This window comes from Pelobates fuscus, chromosome 3, assembly GCF_036172605.1.
Source record: "Pelobates fuscus isolate aPelFus1 chromosome 3, aPelFus1.pri, whole genome shotgun sequence".
NCBI lineage: Eukaryota > Metazoa > Chordata > Amphibia > Anura > Pelobatidae > Pelobates > Pelobates fuscus.
This window is the reverse complement of record NC_086319.1, coordinates 365,145,889-365,168,873: the sequence shown is the minus strand read 5'-3', so window position 1 is coordinate 365,168,873 and position 22,985 is coordinate 365,145,889. Positions and strand designations below refer to the sequence as shown.

The 22,985-nt window shown below is 44.4% G+C and overlaps 1 protein-coding gene across 1 annotated transcript; it reads right to left on the bottom strand.

Annotated features, from left to right (window-relative positions):
* Positions 1-520: 520 nt before the first annotated feature.
* On the bottom strand, positions 521-15,984 carry ANXA2 (annexin A2). Its single transcript, XM_063449325.1, has 13 exons — positions 15,878-15,984; positions 9,761-9,819; positions 9,267-9,369; positions 5,615-5,709; positions 4,983-5,096; positions 4,764-4,854; positions 3,680-3,759; positions 3,311-3,370; positions 3,080-3,173; positions 2,676-2,771; positions 2,347-2,405; positions 2,102-2,224; positions 521-723 (listed from the first exon to the last, which is right to left on the bottom strand). The coding sequence occupies exons 2-13, from the start codon at positions 9,806-9,808 to the stop codon at positions 664-666; spliced, it is 1,023 nt and encodes a 340-aa protein (XP_063305395.1). The 5' UTR covers positions 9,809-9,819; positions 15,878-15,984; the 3' UTR covers positions 521-663.
* Between the last annotated feature and the right edge of the window lie 7,001 nt (positions 15,985-22,985).

Genomic DNA, 22,985 nt, shown 5'->3' with positions numbered 1-22,985 from the left:
ACAGAAGTGGTGTCCCCTGGTGCCAGTCATGCTTCTCATATGGTGCTCCGCTACTACCGAAGCATTTGTTCAGGCGGCAATGTGATGTAATGAGGGTGGTTGCCCGTCCTGAGTAAATGTATGTAGTATTTGTAAGCAGTACTCACAATAGTGATAGGCCAAGAGTGTCTATAACTTCCATTTGTGCACTACTAATCTAGCTGTATATACATCCATCTTGTGGACATTGGTGAGAGCAAAACCAGATACAACTCCACTGATTGACTGATACGTAGGTGAGGTCAGTTCGAAATGTACTGCACTGCATCAGACCATGGTAATCATGTGTTTAGTACCACCATTCCAAAAAAAATAAAAAATTCAGTCTACAGTTCGCCCAGAAAGCTTTGCTTCATCCTGTACGCAGAGCATTTAAGCACAGTCTTAAACTAAAGCGCGGTAAGCATGGCTTGCAATCCCTTTTCAGCCTTGCTCCTTTTCGAATCAATAAAATTAATTTAAATAAAAGAAATACACAATATTAACAATTCTACATCGACAAGTTTTATTGGTCAGTAAATAAGACAGGATGAGTTGCATGGCGACTCAGGAATGTAAAACCAGCACGAACATACATTCAGATCAAGCAGTTAAGATTTAAGCAGGGGAACAGTGGATGGGAGATCAATCATCTCCACCGCACAGGTTTAGGAGGGCACGCTGGTAATCACCCTTTGTGTCTTGCTGCAGAGAGGAAAAAAAAATAATACCGTAAGTTACATACACAGATTCAGAATAGGTCTACGCTTCTACACCTAGATTGAGGAGACCGATACATTCAATCTATGTTTTTCTGAATGTCTAGCTTTCCCAGTAGTTTACAGCTTCTTTTAAGTATGGATTAAAGGCCAAAAGTAGTGTGCAAATGTGGCTGCTCAGAATGAATGCAGAGCACGAACATAAAATCTGAATTCTCATTTTAGATAAAGGGACACTATAGTCACCAAAACAACTTTAGCTTAATGAAGCCGTTTTGGTGTGTAGATCATGGCCCTGCAGTTTCACTGCTCAATTCCCTGCCAATTAGGAGACAAAAACCCTTTGTTTATGAACCCTAGTCACACCTCCCTGCATGTGACTTGTACAGCCTTCCTAAACACTTCCTGTAAAGAGTCAGCTTAAGTTTATCCTTTTATTGCAAGTTGTTTAAATTTAGATTTTCTTATCCCCTGCTATGTTAAAGGAACACTATAGTCACCTTAGCAACTTCAGCTTAACAACGCAGTTTTAGTGTATAAATCATGACTCTCTGGTTTTACTGCTGATTCACTGCCATTTAGGAGTTAAATCACTGTTTCTTATGCAGCCCTTGTCACACCTCCCCTGGCTCTAATTGACACAGCCTGCATGAAAAAAAAAACTGGTTTCACTTTCAAACAGATGTAATTTACCTTATTGTATTTCTTGCTCTTTAAATTGAACTTTAAATCACTAGCAGGGGATAAATAACTTAAACAGAACTTGCTATAAAGAAAGGATAAACTTTAGATGACTCTTTACAGGAAGTGTTTAGGAAGGTTGTGCAAGTTACATGCAGGGAGGCGTGACTAGGGTTCATAAACAAAGTGATTTAACTCCTTAATGGCAGAGAATTGAGCAGTGAGGCTTCGGGGGCATGATCTATACACCAAAACTGTTAAGCTAAAGTAGTTTTGGTGACTATAGTTTCCCTTTAATAGCTTGCTAGACCCGGCAAGAGATTCAAATTGAAGGCCAGAGTAGCCAAACTCTGAAAGGTGGGGTATTTTGACCTTTAGTTTGAAATTCACCTTGAATCCTCACTTTAGCAAATAACCTGCAAGTGTTCTAGACTAGCAAGTGTGTACTTTAATTGTTTTCTCAAAACAAACAACACGAAGAACATGGGTTGCCATGGAACTGCTTGTAGTAAAGTAATTGGCCAAGGCAGATAGCCATAGCCAGCATACACACTGTATTAACAAGATATACAGATTATACACACTGTAAATACGTCTGAGGAACCCGACTGCCGAGTAACAAAGCAGAGATTGTTCCTATATGTTAACAGCTAGGTGTAATACACAGAAGGCTTTATACATACCCCGATATAGTAATGCAAGGATTTGCCATATTTCTTTTTGAATTCTGCTCTGATTTTTAGCATGTCTATTTCACTTCGGGAAACCATGATTCTGATCAATATTTTGTCTTTCGTTCCTTTGCCCTAAGAAACATGGGGGCGAGGGAGAGAATTTTGTTATTAAAATTATATATATTTCAGTTTGATAAAACAGGAAAGATTATACTAGAAAAGATTTTCATTCTGGTTAAATATCAATGTTTTACCTTCATAGAGTCGTGCAATTTGTTTGCAAAATACAGCGGTTTGTTCTGGATGCACTGAACTGCAGGGAGAAAGAAGCAGGTTACGAACAGATGGCAACAACTTCTGCAAGATTTAACGTACGACTTGGAACCACATCTAGAAACACAGTGACAACATTCTGTTCGCGAAGTCTGTCAACTGACATTTCAGTAGGCAGTTTCTGTATGGTGAAAGGATCAACTCGAGGTGATTTTATATGAAACAACGTATAAACACATCTCATTTCAGATGCGTGAAGATTCCATTTGTATCCAAATAGTAAGAACGGGAGATTCGTGTGAAAACTCACCAAGGTTGAGGAAGGCGTTTTCCAGGTCACCTTTAACTTCTTTCCGGATACTTTCCTCCATGTCGTATGGACTGTAACTCTTATACCTTTCGAAAACTGAAGGAAGATACAGCATGCTTAATAACAGCACTGATACAGACTGTGACCTGTGTTCTATCAGCTCTTTATTCATTTCACCTACATTGTAAATCACGGGAACCAAGATTGTAAACGTGACAGCTTTTATTGGTGGATGGCAATCCAACCATACTTTAAGAATGCTCTGATGGCATCATAAATAGAAAAAACGATCTACTAGGGTCATTGTGCAAGGTCTTCAATGCCGGTCTAAGAGAAGAGCTTCACAGAGAAGCTTGCAGATGCATAGTGGGGAGTGGAGGTTGTAAAACAAACAGTCCACATACCTTTCTGGAGGTGAGAAACGCTTCTTTCTGACATGATTGCAATCCATTTGCCAACATCTGTTCCCTTTCTCTTTACTCCAGCTTCATACAGCTCCTAAAAGGGATCATCAATACACAGTGTCAGAATCTGTAGCAAGTGTCTCTCTCATTTATATGGGCAATTAAGTCGTTTATTAAGAGTCTCAAAGACTCATACGGAAACCAGTGTAAGCCAATCCGTAGAGCACTTACCCGAGCATCCTGATCAATCTTTTCATAATCGATGACTGAGCTCTCCTCCTGCCGCTTTCCCTGCAAAGAAACAAAGTACAACAATGAAGAAAAAAAAAAAAAAAGACACAAGACGGGTCTTTCCCACTGGCCAAGTGTTTGGGCGCAGAATCAACATAAGCTGTGACATTCCACTTAGATTCATTAAATACAACCAGAAATGCGAAAATAAATAAATGCAGGGAGAAAGAATTATTACACTTTCTGCCCAGAAGAGTCAGGCCAAAAATATATTTTTCTACATAGAGATTTATAAAATATACATTGACTTTCCTGGCAGACGGTATTTAGACCAACAAACCTCATTACACTGGGATTCTCATTGCTCACCTTAGCCAGGGCTACCATTAGTTTCCGGAAGTCACCAGACGTGTCGGAGACAATGTCTTTCTCAAGTTCTGTCTTGTATACTACAAAGAAGATGTAAAACCTCCATTAGGTTTCAACTTTCAAAAGCAGGAGAGAAAGACAAAACAAACCAAAAAAAAATCAAAACAAAATCTAAAGAAACGAGAACTTTTGATGCATTTCAGCCAAATACATATAGAGCTATGAGAGACCTGCATGTAACCAATAAAAGTTAATACAGCAATATGCCTGTACTTCGACTAGTTAGCGGCTTGTTCATGAATACCATCTGGTTACTTTCACCCCAACTCTGTATAGATTATCATGACCAATTTATTCATCACTTCATCTTTTACCAAAAAACCTGCATTAGAGCGCTAGTGACTAGTGCTACATAAAGACACAATAGGAGGACCTGTATACCTATTGTCATGTACTATAGTCAATAGTGCACTTCCACCTTCCCATAACCAGAGGGAGCAAACACTCACATTTTGTAAACCTTCACTTTCACTGCCGGAGGTCATGTAGTGTTAAAAGGACACTATAGTCACCAGAACAACTATAGCTTAACGTAGTTCTGGTGAGTATAATCATTGCCTTCAGGCATTTTTATGCAAACACTGCATTTTCAGAGAAAGGCAGTGTTTACATTGCCCCTAGGGTCACCTCCAAATGGCCACTCCTTAGAAGGCCACTGGAGGTGCCTCCTGGCTCTGTGCTGCATAGTAGGCAGCACTTCCGTTTAGCATCTCCACGCTCTGCATGGGGGCGCTGAGTTTTCCCTCAGAGATGCATTGATTCAATGCATCTCTATGAGGAGGTGCTGATTGGCCAAAACGGTGTTTCCCCATTGGAAAGCATTGGATTGGCTAAAAATCGGCAATTGTGATGATGTCACCAAGGGGGCGGCAGTGCTGGCAGACCCGCACGACATTGGAAGTCAGGTGAGTTTTCGTTGCTTTAAAGGGGGCTAAGGGAGGGGCAAGCCACCTAAATGGTGGGTTTAGCACTATAGGCTCAGGAATACAGGTTTGGGTTCCTTTAACATGTGACGTGCACTCACGCTCTCGGTATACATCCAGAATTGACCTTATCTCTTGGTTTGTTCGAGAGGAGAGAATCTCAATAAGGGCTTCTTCATCTGTACCGAGACCCTGGAACAAGAGCAGGAACATCATTAACCTCCCACAATGCGACCACATTGTGCCATTACCGCCATCTTAGTGTCCCTGTGAAAGCTTGTGTGACCAACGTTAAGACATGCATGTAACACCCCACTCACCTTCATGGCAGATTTCAGTTCAGAAGCATCATATTGGGGTCTGGTTTTTATTAATCCAATCATCAGTGTCTCCAAATTACCAGAGAGAGCGCTTTTCAGCGCTGACGAAAGATCCTGTCCGAGGATAGACACATTAACATCAAACTCTACATAGACAGACAAGCAGCAAGATACTTTAACAAGGCCAGAAATTACATGCGAGGCTGTATTTGTTTTCAGCTAGATTTAATCTAAAACCCCTTAAAGATCAAACCACCAACACTAAATGAGAGCGTGTGCCCCCCGTCCTATTTTACAGTCTTTTGGTTTTTTTTGTCATGGGTTTTGAAAGGCATTCTTGTTTACTTTACAAACAAAACCACCAAGGAATGAACAGCACACACTGCCATGCGAGAAAACCTCAGCAATCACTGGATTAACCTTCATTAGTCCAAGCACCATGACCACTTCAGTGATTTGAAAAGAGCATGGTGCCTACAGCCTGTGTGGGCAGAACTTCTCGATGAAAATGCTGCACATACGGAATTTAAACCTTCTGCTGCTGGAGGTGTAACTCAAACATGCACAGGTGGACGTTTAGGACAGTTTAAGATCTAAAAACACCAACAGCAAAGGGACAAACAATAACCCACCTTTTTTGTTCTCCTCTGGTAGGCAAATGCTATATCTTGTCTCTGGTCACTGCTGCAGTTTGTTAAGATGTTGATAATTGTTAACTCATCCACTCCTGCAAAAAATTTTTTTTAAAAAAAATGCATATCATTAGAATGGCATTTCTTTCCATACACAGTCAGATATTACCAGTTTGTCAGGTCACCTTAGTAAAGGGATCTTTAACTGTTGGGTCAAGACTATGTTCCTATTGGCTAAAACACACCCCCTTATTGATCAGGCCCCAGACAACTATCCACAAATACTTTTGTGGTGGACCGCCTGGTACCCCAACTGGGTACCTCCACCAATCGCACTGCCTAGTGCTCACAGAGTACCATAAGCACCGCACACCATAACCACTGTAGCCTCCTTAGCCGCCACAGCTTGGCTGGGATCCAGCCATCCCTTCCCACCCTAGACCATACACCTGGATCCAGCTCCAAGTGGGAAGACCTCTCCTCCAAGAGTGTATCGCTCTATAGCCAGTAAAAGAGCAAGTGATATAGCAGTATAGTGGTTCCACCCCCCACACATGAGCCGAGGCTTAATGCTGGGAGTCATCTGGTTTATTGAATGCCACACACAGACTTATGCAAAAGCCCCTGCAAGGGGCTTTTGTGCCTGAGAGATAATTATCCGAGAAACACACATAATTAAATCGCTCAGGTCCAAAAAAATAATAATGTTTTAAATACTATTTATAAACATTCCAAAATTCATAGAAACCCCACAAAAGTTACATTCTCTGATAGCCCCGATCTGAGTGACCAACATATCAAAAAATAAATAAAAATCACCCAGATCGGTTCAGTGGTTCGGTTTTTCCATGGATGCCGATTTTGACCGACCGCACACATGGTCCTATGCCCAAAACAGTTCCATGAAATCAGTGCCAACGGTTGGTCTCTTTCGGGAGTATAAAAGTGCATAAAATACCAAACGGAATCCATAGTAAACATGTGTAGCTTGTTCATGGGAACGATTACACTGAACAGTGCCCTTCTAGGTTGTATAGAACCAAACGCAATTATGGAAGTCAAGTGGTGTTCGGTAGTTTCAGTGTTAGATTTCAGTTCCATGAAGTCAACAACCAGACACCGCTGGCTGCGTTCATACGAACAAGATGGTCGTTCATACGAATTGCGGCCACCCAGACAAACAATTAGAACCCTGCGGTGGAACTCGTTATAAGGTGTCAATTGGGCTTAACAGGCACACGGGTGGTCTCTGGTTTGTGCGGTTCCCGAACAATATAGGTAAATGGCACGAACACAGTTCTTTAACAGGGTTTTTGCAGGGCCCATAGTCTTTGGGCAGGAGGCTAGACAGCAGGCCCCTCCAGGAACACGTGGCAGTGGCATTTCTGCCACAATGTTTATGATGAGTTTATGCTATAGCTGTACTATCATGCTGGACGTACTAGAGACAATCGACAATGGGAAAGGGTTAGTTAAGTTGTTGTGTAACTTTGTTTTAGTACATATTAGATTGCAGTATAACTGACCATAGCATAAATATTCATAAGAGGGAAGAAAATAAATAAAAGAAGAAAGTTTGATCTATGTATAAGCTCATGTTTCAAAACCTGTTCTACAATGAACAGATAGCATTGATTGTGCACATCATATCCCAGAATAGCTCTGTTAAATGGTTTAAAAGTCAAAGAGCACTTCCTTTAGCCAGCCATTAGTAGTTATAAAAAAAATAAATAAAAAAAACCAGACAGCAATATGGACTTTTCCAGTTTCCACCAGTTCGCAGACAATTGGTGAATCATAATATCGAGGAAGATTACCCGGGGAGCATTAACATTTAGCATGCCAGAGGGATGAGGAGCACAGCAAATCGGTATAAAACAAATATTAAAGATTTAATGTCCTCTATGCAAAAACACAAACCAGTAAAAGAAGGAAGACCTGGTTTCCTCCTGTGGATTATAGCTGACGTGGTTTGGCTTGTCCACGTTCTCCACGGGACTGAGCATTTGCTAGAGAAGGAGAGGCCAAATTAGCCTGCAAGCATTGTTCTGCTAGGCTCATCGAACAATGGGAATAACTACTCTAATTGTAGACCCACCTGCACTTTCCAGGCAGGAAGGGGTGTGGTGCTGGCAACAAGTCAAAAAAAATTAAAGGCAAAAAAACCAAAAAACAGCTTAGGCAGATGGTGCACGGTGGTAAATGGATTTGTAATAGATTGTTTACTAGATTCCCTTTGTGGTAAAAACAACCATTTATCAGTAAGCATCATCATGATCCTTTGTGTTTAAAAAAAAAAAAAAAAAAAAAAAAAAAAGTGAAACTGGCTTTTCAAATGCCCCACATTACACTGTCAAACCCTTCCTGCAGTCAGAGTGTGCCACATTGTACCAATGCCCCAGTAGATCAGTCAGCACAGTTATATCAGGAGGCTGGAAGAGGACTAAACAAATTATTGGAACGAATGGACTTAAACACATAAAAACGACATCAAATTCATGTTTGATGGGCCATATATGGTCCAGGAAAGATAATGTGTGTTTTGAAGAAGTATTAATGGACAATGAAGTCTGCACTCAGACGGGCAGTGTTTAAAAACGTACTGGTACCAGCTTTGAAATAAATGAAGGAATTTAAGGCCAAGATAAACAAAGAAGCCAGTGGGCTTTGTTTATGATGTCAAAAACTGTCAAAACTCCAACCCCACCCCCCCAGATGTTTCTGAATTCCAACTCCCATAACGCTCTTTCCATTTGTCACATTCCGAGAATTTGTGCAGTTGTAATCCAATATCAGGGGGCGAGGTGTGGGATCAGTACAATCCTGGTACAGATTTGAGAGCACATATTGCTGGACACCATTTTCAAAGGGGAAAATTAAATAAAAAAAGGGGAGTGGAAATCTACGGTGTCCAGATCATTACAAGGCACTTCGTTTGTGTTAATCATGAACCAGATCACGAACGCCTGGAGAGCAGGTATAATTATTCAGCCCTGCTACAGTGTCATCACCACGATCCAACCTCAAACACCCCATTGTGAATGTAATGAGGTGGCTTAAATTAAGTAGTGTCATGTTTGTTTACTGTAGAGACTGCATCGTTCGGGGTTTAGGTTGCTTGCACGAGTTGTCTGACGTTTCTTGAAGTTTTCATGGAGATCTTAAACAAATGCAATCAGCAGCTTGGGATGTGACAGTTATAGTGTCGTATCCAGAGTGAGCTGCAGACTTCAAGCCAACACATTTTACACATCACAAAAGATTGTGAACAATCCAAAATTGTAGTACAAAAAAATAAAAACAAAAAATGACCATGTTAATGGCACCGTTGCATCAATGGCAGGAGTAAAGGCTAAAAACTACCAGGGAAAGCTTTTTTTATTAAAAACACAATGGATTCATCATGTTGGAATTAAATTATAAAAAAAAAACGTGCTTTCTTTCAAGTTAAAGAGGAAATATAAAGAATTTTTCAGAACTCTAAAGCTCTACAAGAATTTCATTTCAGTGAGGGATGCAAATCTAAAACATAGTTTTGTCCCAAACCTCATCCACGCAACATCATGGGTTAAAAAAATAAAATAAAAATATATATATATATATATAAACTGGGAGTTAAGATTATTCTTTAATCCCACTGACAAACACCAACCTTTTGTCTTGATGGCTGTTTCAATGGCTTCTGCTGCCTTTTCTGGATCAAAATTGGTTTTTGGTTTGACTGAACCAGCCTTGGGGGCAGAGCAAGAGGTTTCCTGAAAGACGACAATAATGGTCAGAATACATGGGTAACTTTCATTACAGGGGATTTTATTTGTCCTTTAATAAATGGAATGTCTGGCTATGCGGTCACTACCCTACATTTTTTATAATGTCCCATGATTCCATAGTATAAATGGGAAGACATCCTTTACCATAGAGTGCCAGAAGGGCCAAACGCACATTATGTGAACGCTCAATGTATATTGAAATTAAGTGCATCTAAAAATGGAAATATAATGCGTAGACAAGAAAAAAACAAACAAACAGATGTGAGATAAAAACTTTTACTAAGGGGTCTAAAAGTCTCGTAGCTTAACAAAAAATAAAAAAAAAAATAAATAAACCTCCCCCATACCACATGATCCCTAGCTTAGAGACACTTACTGATCCCTGGAGTGAGAGCTTGCTAAGGATCTCATGGACAGTCGCCATCACTGCGGATGCTGGAATATTGAAAGACAAAATTTAGAGAGACAGACATAGAAAAATTATTCATAACTTCAATCATGTAAAATAATAAATAAATAATTGGGGGGGGGGGGGGGGGGGGGAAGGGAGGGAATAGTGTTTATAAATCTCATAATAGCTGTACCAACCTGTTTGATAGGGAGCAGCGTACAAGGTGCACAGAGCATAAATAGCATTAATAATATATGTGGAGGGGGGGGAAACGGTAGGGTTTCTTTCACCAAATACAAACAGTGTTAATGGTCCCTGGTATTAATTACGCTTATTCTCTCATGGCCATTGGATGTAACTAAAAAAACCTCCATTTGTTTAAAAATACATAGGGATTAAGGAGAGAGCGCAGGTAACTTGTTTTTTTCTTTGGATTAATTACGCCAAACCCTAGATCAGCACCAGATACGTCATTCTCCTGGAATCATGTTCTTTAGGAAATATTGTGAACATGTATGCCCAGCTTGTTCACTGGTCCACATATCCTTTCTTTTTCTCAAATCCTTCCTGCCCTCCCCTTGTTTGCATGTTGTGTAATGTCACATTTCCTCGACAAAAACCCATACCTCAACCCCCATTAGTAGAAGGAAGGAGGCTTGGCTCAATATGAATAAAAATCTGGTAGTATTTCCCAATCTCCCATAATAGGAGTAGCGTTCCTGTTCAGACACATTGCTCAGGCTGGGTTTAATATCTTATATTAGATGTTACAAGGTGCAGTGTCCTGGGGGCTGCCAAATGCCAAGGACTGACATGGGTGTGGTTGTGACAAGCAGGCATTACAGAGTCATCCGGCTTAATCTACATCCTGAAACTGGCGGAGAAAACGCTGTCCCCAGGAGGTGGCAATAAAATAAATAATAGAGATATATAGATATAGAGAGAGTTCATTCTCCAACTTCAGAAAGAGGCAGGATAAACCAAGATCAAAGTTCTCCTCACAACTGAGATACAATTTAATATTTGTCCTTTGAGTCCACGTTTCACGCACCTTTTCCATTAAGAAAAAATAATAATAATTATATCATACTAATTCATGCATCATGTTTAAGATCAGGCTTGGTTTCTACCTGTAAAATTAAATATCAGTGGCAAACATAGCAGCCATGGGGCAACGATGGCATATTTGCACGCCTTATTTAGGATCGAGCTAGTTTTGGTCCCCTTTAAGACTTCTGACGATACGTGGCATCTTAGGTTTAGTCTCTCACCATATTGGCCAGTTAGGGACCGCTCTGGATTCTTCACTACAGAGGATTTAAAAGGTCAGGTAAGGGCAAGCTTCCAGGCTCCACCTTTTAGCCAATCATGGATTAGAGAGTTATTGAGAAGACAGCCAACATAGAACAGATCCCGTGTGGTTCCTTACATTGCATGGTTCCTCCCAATTAAGGTTTTGCTTCTTCTGACAACACAGGCTTACTTCTACTTCTTGGACTTTACTAATCTTTCCTGGTACTTTCTATTCTCGCTGTTATGCAATTTAAAAGGGGGCACTCCACACCCCTAAAGAACTTTAGCTTGCCGAAAAGCTGTGTGTGTGTGAAGAGAGAGTGTCCTCTTTTTTAAAAATTTTTCAAAAACATCAGATTTGAGTAAAAATTGATCATTTTATAAATTAACTTGGTTACGCCCCACTGGCTGTCAGTCAGACAACCTGTCCTGTTACTTCCTGGTTTGGTTAGCTCAGTGGAGCTAAACTTAAGAGACCGCAATTGCTCAGAGCACCTGCCTTGGAAAGACTTCTCATTGAGCTGCATTAGGAAGTCTGATTAAACAGCCATAGAAAGTGTGAACGGGGTTAGAAAAGGAGGGCTTTACAGAAGTTGCAGGCAAGAGAACTTTTTTTTAGGTATAACCCCAATGAAAAATGCATCTCCTTTTCTGACGTCTCCAATAGAGATACTGGACATACCTTCTCAGATCATATCACCAGTTTACTTTCCTTTGCTTCTAAGTGCATGTTTGTCTCCTTCTCCCCCCCCCCACCCCCAGTACGGTCAGTATTCTTTCATATAAATGATCCAACTGCATGTAGGGTGTGCTGCCCATTCACCCCTCGACATCCAGTTAGTCTTCAAACCCTCCTGCCTACGTGTAAAAAATAAATAAAAATAATAATATAAAAATAAAATAATAATAAAAAAATAAAAAAAAGACTTATATTGGACTTCGTGTGGCAAAAAAAGTGTCTGCATCCAGAATGAACGTTGTTATCATTTATTCGCATCTCACCGTCTATCAGACTAACGAAGAGAAATTCTGGTCATCACCTGCAAATCTCCTAACAACTTTAGCCCATACACATCATCTACCATTCAGATAGTTCTGTAATATGGAGCTGGCTTAATACAACTGCGTGATTCTATCAGTTGATGGAGCGGGCTGGAATTTTAGACCAAAGGATAACTCAAAGGTACTGTACCACTGCAACCTAGAAATATTCAACTCAGGACTAGTTTTTCCTTACTTACTGTACAAAATCCCTTGCATGCTTGTGAGATGGGCTTAGTTTAGCAGCTAGGTAATTATTGGGAGGTCTGGAAAGTGGTAGATTTTAGGCCATGCTTGGCAGGGCAAGTAGAAATACAGTTTGGCAAGAGGCATCTAGGTCACGGATTTGTGAACAACCTTCAATTGTCCTCAGCATCACCAACCAAGTATCTGTATTTGGGGCCTCGAGGCTGAACTAGAAAGTATTAAAACATGAATCCGGTCACGCAAGTTAGACAGGAGACTCTAGAAGGCTAAGACAGGACAACCGAATAAGCATAGAGAGAGAGAGAGAGAGAGAGAATGATCTTTTATTATTAAGGATAAAATTCACAGTGAACTTCCAGAACTTAAAAAGCCATTGATCCATCAAAACAAATCATTTAGTTATGTTAGACAAGATTTAAATTTTTTATTTAAAAGGTGTAAAAACCACGCCAAACCCCACAACACTGTATCTCAATATTAAAGCAAGCCAAATTCAAGAAAAGAAGTGTGGATCTTTGAAGAGACTCAGTTCTTTAAAATACCCCCAACGTCAGCCCAACAAGGAACTTAAAAACAGGCTCAATGCCAAACTGTCTCACGCCCTACTCACCCTACCAAGCATGCGTTATGTCTTACCACTTCCCAGACAATGAGATGTTAAACTCACTACAAACAAACAAGGCCTGTTATAAAGAAACAACAATTAGTTTTGAATTAGAACATCTCTAGGCAGCAATGGGACAGTGATTTTGATTTATACGGAGCCTAAAATTCCAGCCCCCTCCATCCACCAACAGAATCACACAGTTGTATAAAGTCAGCTGTGAATTAACTCACTCTCCTCTGGCGTTTCCCTTAGGACGCGAAATGCAAAGCAACTCTGCAGAACTCCCACTCACATCAATCTGAGCAAATACCCCTGCCAGCAACTTGTAGGAGGAGGAACAACATGGCAGCCCATAAATAGCACTAGAGACCTAAAGCAGGTGATTAGTCCTCACCCCCCCAAAAAAATTTAAAAATGCACTGTGTTAAAGGCAATAAATATTTAGAAAATGAAACCTTTATGTGGATATAGGTTAAGATTTATGAAAGGGCATGTGATGCCCTTGATATATCTGAATGTATCAAGGTACAGCGACTCCTGTGTAATTCAATATGAAGTTTTTACTATTTTTGTGAGAGAGTACTCACTAATTCCATAATTATGAATAACGGACAAGGGGACTTTACGTTTCAGGTTAAATTTAGCCAAACTGGAAGGATAAGACGAATTGGTAAGAATTCCTAAGTTTGTGATTAAACTTTAGAAGTTGCACAAATGCATTTAACCCATAGTTATACTGCACCCGGCCGTTCCCCCCAGTGATTGCCTGGTACTGCACTGTTGCATTGCCAGGAGCCCACTGATGGCACACGTAATCTGTGCTGCATTATCTGATATCATCAGGACTGGCCAAAAAATGGACAGCAGAGCCACACCCAGATTGCGCTTGTGGTGTAGACATACGGTTACTCTTGTTTTTAAAGGATTTGTATACAGCACGCTCCCTTCATCAATGCCAGAACAAATATACTTATATGCACAGCGATTTAAATCAAATTTGAACAGGACATATTTTGGCAGATTTTTCTGCTGTCTAATGTTACTAACTTTTCTGGTACAACAACAAAAAAACAAACTATTTGAAATGTAATTTCTGCAGATAAGTCACTACATTATTGCCTCATCTTTGATTTACAGGTGTCAACATGATGGGATTGGCATGTACACAACAAAGCATTGCCTGTGTATATGTGGGGGAGGGGGTTAAGCAAGTCATTTTCATATACAATAAACAGGCAAGAGCTCTCTGACTATACAGCCTGTAAAAATAAATGAGGTGGCACACCCAAGCCTCTCTTAATAATGGTGCTGTGAAATTATTCCCCTATTCTCTAAATTGTAAGTGTTCAGGAATTGACAGTGACGTTTGGGTTTTAGGACGGAATAGCTAAAACTGCAGAAGTCTCCAAGCCAGTTGGCCTAATCCTGAAATTCTCATTGAATACCAGACAATTCCCATAGTAAACAGCTGGCTGTATGTGATTCCCAAGAACAAGGCCTGTCTTGTGATTTTGCCATACCTGTGCCACTCCCCAGGTTACATGCTGGTAATTGTTCTAGAAGGTGGCAGGTCTGGTATATGCCACAGAAAGGTTGGCAATACTTGGCATGGCACGATTACAATAGATATCAGATTATTAGTGAATGTTTGAGTCACTGCCCATTATAAAGGGTGAATTAACCTGGGTTAATATGCATGGGCAGATTACAGCAAAGTCTAGTGCAGTTATTTGGACACCAAAAATCACTTCCATTTGGGGGGCGCAACAGAAAAGAAATAAAATGGAATTTAAAATCAAAACCTTATATAAAAATGTATCCATCAGATCATCGGAATAAGAATAGATAAGGAACATGTATTTATAACAGAGTGTAACAAATGGTCCCAACGGTCAGAGAAACGATTAAACGATGCGGTGCCCCTCAGTGTGACTTGCTATCAGGGCTAAGATTCCAGAAGATTATGGTATGTACAAGTTTATTTAGAAGAGGAAGCCCCACCGTCAATCTCTTCTATCAGCTGAACCACAAGACAGCGATACTAGCCTTTAGTTAGCAAATCGAATTCTGAGACCCTGAACATTCAAAGGATAGCACGCTGGGCAGTCAAGGGTTAAGAACCATGTGATGCCTGGATTGGTAGTAGTGTATATTGATGGGATCTGAGAATAGGTACCACAGGTGCCGGCAATGGGGAGAAGTTGTAGAATGATGCAAGTAGGGGGTTATGTGTAAACAGTCATTCTGGGGCAGAGTTGTAAGAGTTAAGCGTTCTATCGGTTTCCATGGTGATTACTCCACTGGTAGAACTTTGTCCCAGTATTCCTCTTCTTTATACATAACAAACCCCACAGAACTGCATTGCCTGGGAGTGCAGGGAGGGTGGGGTGTAGCAGTGTAGTGTGAGGGTGATTTGCCTGGCAGTGCAGGGAGGATGGGGTGTAGTAGTGTAGTGTGAGGGTGATTTGCCTGGCAATGCAGGGAGGATGGGGTGTAGCAGTGTAGTGTGAGGGTGATTTGCCTGGCAGTGCAGGGAGGATGGGGTGTAGCAGTGTAGTGTGAGGGTGATTTGCCTGGCAGTGCAGGGAAGATGGGGTGTAGAAGTGTAGTGTGAGAGTGATTTGCCTGGCAGTGCAGGGAGGATGGGGTGTAGCAGTGTAGTGTGAGAGTGATTTGCCTGCCAGTGCAGGGAGGATGGGGTGTAGCAGTATGAGAGTGATTTGCCTGGCAGTGCAGGGAGGATGGGGTGTAGCAGTATGAGAGTGATTTGCCTGGCAGTGCAGGGAGGATGGGGTGTAGCAGTGTAGTGTGAGAGTGATTTGCCTGCCAGTGCAGGGAGGATGGGGTGTAGCAGTATGAGAGTGATTTGCCTGGCAGTGCAGGGAGGATGGGGTGTAGTAGTGTGAGGGTGATTTGCCTGGGAGTGCAGGGAGGATGGTATGAGGGTACATTACCTGTAGTCGCAGCAGGAGCAGAGCAGCAGCCAAGAGGAGTTGGAGAGAACTGAAGAGTTTGTCAGCCGGGCGTGGCTTTTAATAGGCAGCCACGTGTAAGCCAGACCCAAATCAGGAGCACGCCCCCCTAAAGCAAGCCCCTAACTGTGAGCCACGCCCACACTGCAAGCTCACCCTCTCTGCAACACAGCCAGACACTAACTGCATGCTCACACTCCCTGCCAGACACCCCCACACTGCAAGCTCACCCTCTCTGCAACACAGCCAGACATTAACTGCATGCTCACCCTCCCTGCCAGACACCCCCACATTGCATCCTCACTCTCCCTGCACCACATTGCCAGACACCCTCACACTGCATGCACACCCTCTCTGCAACACAGCCAGATACCCCCACACTGCAAGCTCACCCTCCCTGCCAGACACCCCCACACTGCATGCTGACCCTCTCTGCAACACAGCCAGACACCCCCACACTGCAAGCTCACCCTCCCTGCATGCTCACCCTCTCTGCAACACAGCCAGACACCCCCACACACTGCAAGCTCACCCTCCCTGCCAGACACCCCACACTGCGTGCTCACCCTCTCTGCAACACAGCCAGACACCCTCACACTGCATGCTCACCCTCTCTGCAACACAGCCAGATTCCCCCACACTGCAAGCTCACCCTCCCTGCCAGACACTCCCACACAGCATGCTCACCCTCTCTGCAACACAGCCAGACACCCTCACACTGCATTATCACCCTCCCTGCAACACAGCCAGACACCCCCACACTGCACTCGCACTCTCCATGCCAGACACTCCCACACTGCATTCTCACCCTTAATGCAAGACAGCCACACTGTACACTCACTTACCCTGCATGTTCACCCTCCCTGCAACACAGCCATACACCCCCACAGTGCAAGCTCACCCTCCCTGCCAGACACCCCCACAGTGCAAGCTCACCCTCCCTGCCAGACACCCCACACTGCAAGCTCGCCCTCCCTGCCAGACACCCCACACTGCAAGCTCACCCTCCCTTCCAGACACCCCCCACACTGCAAGTTCACCCTCCTTGCCAGATACCCCACACTGCAAGCTCACACCCTCTGCAACACAGCCAGACAACCCCACACTGCAAGCTCACCCTTGCTGCAACACAGCCAGACACCCTTACCCTGCATGCTCACTCTCCCTGCAACACAGCCAGACACTAACATTGCATGCTCACCCTCCCTGCCAGACACCCCCACACTGCAAGCTCACCCTCTCTGCCACAGCCAGACACCCTCACACTGCATGCTCACCCTCTCTGCAACACAGCCTGACACCCCAACACTACAAGTTCACCCTCCCTGCCAGACACCCCCACACTGCATGCTCACCCTCCCTGCAACACAGCCAGACACCCCCACACTGCAAGACAGCCACACACCCCACACTGGACTTGCGCTCTCCATGCCAGACACCCCCACACTGCATTCTCACCCTTAATGCAAGACAGCCACACACCCCACACTGCAAACTCACTTACCCTGCATGTTCACCCTCCCTGCAACACAGCCAGACACCCCAACTGTGCAAGCTCACCCCCTGCCAGACACCCCCAACAGTGCAAGCTCACCCCCTCCCTGCCAGACACCCCACAGTGCAAGCTCACCCTCCCTGCCAGATACACTGCATGTTCATCCTCCCAGCAACGAAGCCAGACACCTCCACACTAAAAGCTCACCCTCCAAGCCAGACACCCCCACACTGCTTGCTCACCCTCCAAGCCAGACACCCTACACTGCAAGCTCACCCTCCCTGCCAGACACCCCCCACACTGCAAGCTCACCCTCCCTGCCAGACACCCCACACTGCAAGCTCGCCCTCCCTGCCAGACACCCCACACTGCAAGCTCACCCTCCCTTCCAGACACCCCCCACACTGCAAGTTCACCCTCCTTGCCAGATACCCCACACTGCAAGCTCACACCCTCTGCAACACAGCCAGACAACCCCACACTGCAAGCTCACCCTTGCTGCAACACAGCCAGACACCCTTACCCTGCATGCTCACTCTCCCTGCAACACAGCCAGACACTAACATTGCATGCTCACCCTCCCTGCCAGACACCCCCACACTGCAAGCTCACCCTCTCTGCCACAGCCAGACACCCTCACACTGCATGCTCACCCTCTCTGCAACACAGCCTGACACCCCAACACTACAAGCTCACCCTCTCTGCCACAGCCAGACACCCCCACACTGCATGCTCACCCTCCCTGCAACACAGCCAGACACCCCCACACTGCAAGACAGCCACACACCCCACACTGGACTCGCGCTCTCCATGCCAGACACCCCCACACTGCATTCTCACCCTTAATGCAAGACAGCCACACACCCCACACTGAAAACTCACTTACCCTGCATGTTCACCCTCCCTGCAACACAGCCAGACACCCCAACCGTGCAAGCTCACCCCCTGCCAGACACCCCCAACAGTGCATGGTCACCCCCTCCCTGCCAGACACCGCACAGTGCAAGCTCACCCTCCCTGCTAGATACACTGCATGTTCATCCTCCCAGCAACTAAGCCAGACACCTCCACACTAAAAGCTCACCCTCCAAGCCAGACACCCCCACACTGCTTGCTCACCCTCCAAGCCAGACACCCCCACACTGCTTGCTCACCCTCCAAGCCAGACACCCCACAATGCAAGCTCACCCTCCTTGCCAGACACCCTACACTGCAAGCTCACCCTCCCTGCCAGACACCCCCACACTGCAAGCTCACCCTCCTTGCCAGACACCCCCACACTGCAAGCTCACCCTCCTTGCCAGACACCCCCCACAGTGCATGCTCACCCTCCCTGCAAGACACGCCCCACAGTGCATGCTCACCCTCCTTGTCAGACACCCCCACAATGCAAGCTCACCCTCCAAGCCAGACACCCCACAGTGCAAGCTCACCTTCCAAGCCAGACACCCTCACACTGCATGCTCACCCTCCAAGCCAGACATCCCACAGTGCAAGCTCACCCTCCTTGCCAGACACCCTCACACTGCATGCTCACCCTCCCTGCAAGGGACACAGCCACTCCCCAGAGCTAGAGCTGCAGTGAGCCACACCCTGCCAGGGTCTGTACGAGACCAGTTCAGATCCATCCCATAAATCACAATTAGAACAGAAATCTGCAAGAAAGTCAAGTAGCAAGATGTATCTTTTTTTTTAAACCAAAACAAAGGCGTCATCGTAACTAAAAACAGGACAGAGCCCATTATTACACATTGATTTCCCATCACTGTCTCGCCCAGCTTGTGTGTGTCTACAGAAATGAACTTACATTTTATAACAGCTGGTGGCAAACTGTAACTCCTATGATGCTTTACCAACCTCATGTCTGACAAAGAATCATGGGAATTGTAGTTCTACAACAGCTGGAGTTTCATCTTATGGACAACTCTGAACTAAAGGAAGACATAGAGAGATAGTGTTACTGCTTTTCTACCCACAAACATAGATGGATATAAATATGTATCCTGCTGATATAAATGGAAAGCTCTGCCCAGAAGCATTATTCCACCTCCTAATTGCAAGTCTGCATTGAACATTTCATGATTCAATTTCCCAGAGAGCTTTCTGTTTCACTTGGCCAAAATGTTCCCAGGCAAATACACTGGATGTGTAATTACTAAAGCTGAATACACACCGTGCTGTAACGTGTGAATTGTCTGAAATCCGGACTGAATTTCAAATTCTAGACAGAATTGGGGGAGAGTCGGCTGTTTTCAGTTTGAGGATTTTGGCCTAAAATGTGAAATTCACTTTGAGATTATAGAAAATGCACACTTTGGTAAATATTCACTAAAGTGAAAATTGCTGTTGATGAGCTCTCTCATGAGATAAAGGTACTCTATTTTGCTCAGCAATGGAGGTGGGGCAAATATGTATTTATTTTTTTGTTTTTAAAAACAAAAAACAACTTTATATCCACCCTCCCTTCTTATCTTTGGTCAGGAAGTGGGCGACACTGCAATCCCTGGTAGTACGGTGATATCGAGGGAACTCTAGCCTGCAGCTCCTCAGGCAAGATTCCGCACTGTCAGAACATTGCCATGGTAGCCGACCCACTGCAGCCCCTAACACTATAGTACCTTATTCCCACTACAGTCCTTGTCCCCAAATATAGCCCCTGTCCCCCCACTACAGCCCATAACACCCTGCTGCAGTCCCTTACCCCTACTTCATCCACCATTCCCCTCCCCACTACAGCCCATATCATCCCAATCTCAGGCTCTATTCCTCCCACTACAGCCCCTCTCCACCAATTGCAGACCATATCCCAAACACTGCAGCCCCTTTCTCCAATTGCAGCCACCCCCCCCCCCCTCACTAGATTTCATAACCCCCCAAATTACAGCCCATACCCTCCATTTCAGCTACAACCATCCTACTAGGCATGTGCATGGGAAAAATATTCGGTTAGGCATTCCGAAATTCGGGACTTCGGCAATTCGGCACTTCTCTTGCAGCCGCTTGGGCAGCCGCTTGGTAGATAACTCCCTAATTCCCACGGTATTAGGGAGTTATCTACCAAAAGGCTGAAAGACCTAAATTGGTCTTTCAGCCAAATTTACTAATACTAAGTAAATATTATTTAGTATTAGTAAATTATGCCCTACTCGCTATACCGCAAGTAGGGGCATGTCTAGTAAACAGTGAGCAGCCTGTGTCCTGTTCTATATATTTGGGCTGTGCGGTCGGTCAATTTCTCACTGAAAAATGGCGAGGGTTCGAATCTTCGAACGGGACTTAGTCTCCAGCTGCAGTGTCGAAGTGGAGGAGAAGGTACAGGTCAGCGGTGTTCGTGCAATTGGGTAGCCGAAAACAGTTCCATAGATTTGATGGCACACACCGCTGACCGTGTTCGAATGAATTAAAATGGCTGCCGCCACGTGTTCGTTTTTTGAATGGCGGCCACTTCGACTACTTCGGATGCATCCGAAGTGCCAGGCCAAAACTGCAGGTCCTTTCCCAAAGTACATAAAGGGCCAGAAACAGTGCAGTAAACTACAATATGCCCAAATAACGAATAAAAAAAAGGGAACATGATGCACAGCCAGAGGGTCTCTGCTCCACTGGGCTTTGGGGACAAAGCGAGGGGGAGGATCTTGGGATGGGACCTTGTATGTCTGTGTGGAAAACCCTTGCATGGGTTATGCATAAAAGCCGTGTTTGGCCAATAAAGCGTTGTTGTACCTCCAGGACTGTGTGTCATCCACGGGGGAGGGGGGGGAGAATGAGTCTCTTTGTACTCTAAATGGTTCCTGACCGGCTGAAGGAAGGGAATTAGCTGAGGTAACCCGTGGTCCGCTACAATGGAACTGCCCCTGACACTGATAAGTTATTTGAGGACAAAGATGGCACTTATTAGCGATGTTGAAACACAAATGGCACTGAGCAGCTGTACAGAGAGGACACTGGGAAGCAAGGCACAAAGATAGCACTGAAGCTTTTTGGTGGCAAAGCTGACACTGTAGTTAGTGGGTGACATATTACCTGGGGAAGTTGAGGGCCCAAAGAGTTGGAGTGGTTACCATAACAAAATGAGTGTGGTTAAAAGTTTTATGTTTGTGAAGGGGAGGAGTTGGCTTCATAACCACGCCCAACTAGGGGGCGCCAAAAATATTATTGCACCCAGGTGTCAGAGACCCTAGGATTGGCCCTGGATGCCTGTGTCGAACTAAACCAGTAAATGTGTTGTGTGAAACAGTGGCAGGAGAGACACAGAACAGGATTATGTAAACAAAGGAAGTTTGGAGCATCGCCCAGGAACATGGAAGGATATACTCAAGAGGTGTTTTTCTTAAAAGACTGGAGAATAGGAGAGAGACTGATGGCACAGGGTAGAAAATTTTATAGGAATGGGGCAGCCCTTGAAAATACAGTGCATGAACGAGGGGATGTCAGGAGAAGGTCATCTGTGAAGAAAAGGAGAAGGGGCATACCGTTGTAATTAAAATTATTCAACCCCCATTGAAAATCATGTTTGTTTTTTTTGTCAAAAGAATAGTCCACAAAGTTAAGAGAAGAGATCATCACCCTTCACAAACAAGGAGCAGGATACAAAAAGATAGTGAAGGCACTGAATGTTCCTAGAGACACCGTTGGAAGTATAGATTGCAAGTTCAATGTTGAAGGAACAGTGGTTACACCACCTGGACCGGGCAGAATAAGGAAGCCATCAGTGGCTGCAGCCAGATTTCTGAGAAGGCAGGGTAACTGCAAAAGACCTGCAGCAAGCTTGGTGGCAACAGGCACTGAGGTTTCAGTGAGCACATTTAGGGGCATACTAAACGCAGAAGGTTTCCATAACAGAACTCCAAGAAATACACCACTACTGACCCAAAAGCAAAAGAAACGTCGGCTCCAATATGCTCAAAATCATATTAAACAGCTACAGAAATTCTGGGATACTGTTTTGTGGAACGATAAAACAAAACTGGAACTTTTTGACCCAATGGATCAGCGGTATGTCTCTGTAATGGCACAAGATGAGCTAAAACCAGCTTGAGATCTGAGCAGGGACCCACCGAAGGGCTAGGCTAATTGAGCTGTTGTCAGTTATATTATATTGGCCATCAGGGCCGGCGCTACTGTAAGGCGGCCAAGGCGGCCGCCTTAGGGCGCGCGGGTCCAGGGGGCGCAATCTCCGGTGAACAGAAGGAGGAGAGCGCCATTCGCATCGCTCCCCTCCTGTCTGTCACATGGTCACGTGGTGCGTGGCTGAGCGGGCGGAACGCTACTTACCCGGTCTGACAGGAAATGCTTCCTGTCAGACCAGAACAGGAAACCGGATCCTTCGCCGCGGACCTCAAGCTCAGTCACATGGATGGAGGTGCGGAGGGGTCAGTGAAAGGTACGAGGGGATAGGTACAGTTGGGAGGGGGGCAATAAAAGATACAGAAGGGAGAACAATAGTAAAAGATACAGGAAGGGGGGGCAATAAAAGAGACATGAGAGGAGGGGGGACAATAAAAGGAACAGGAGTGTAAGGGGACAATAAAAGGTACAGGAAGGGGGGGGACTATGAAAGGTTCAAGAGGGAAGAGAATAAAAGAGACAGGAGGG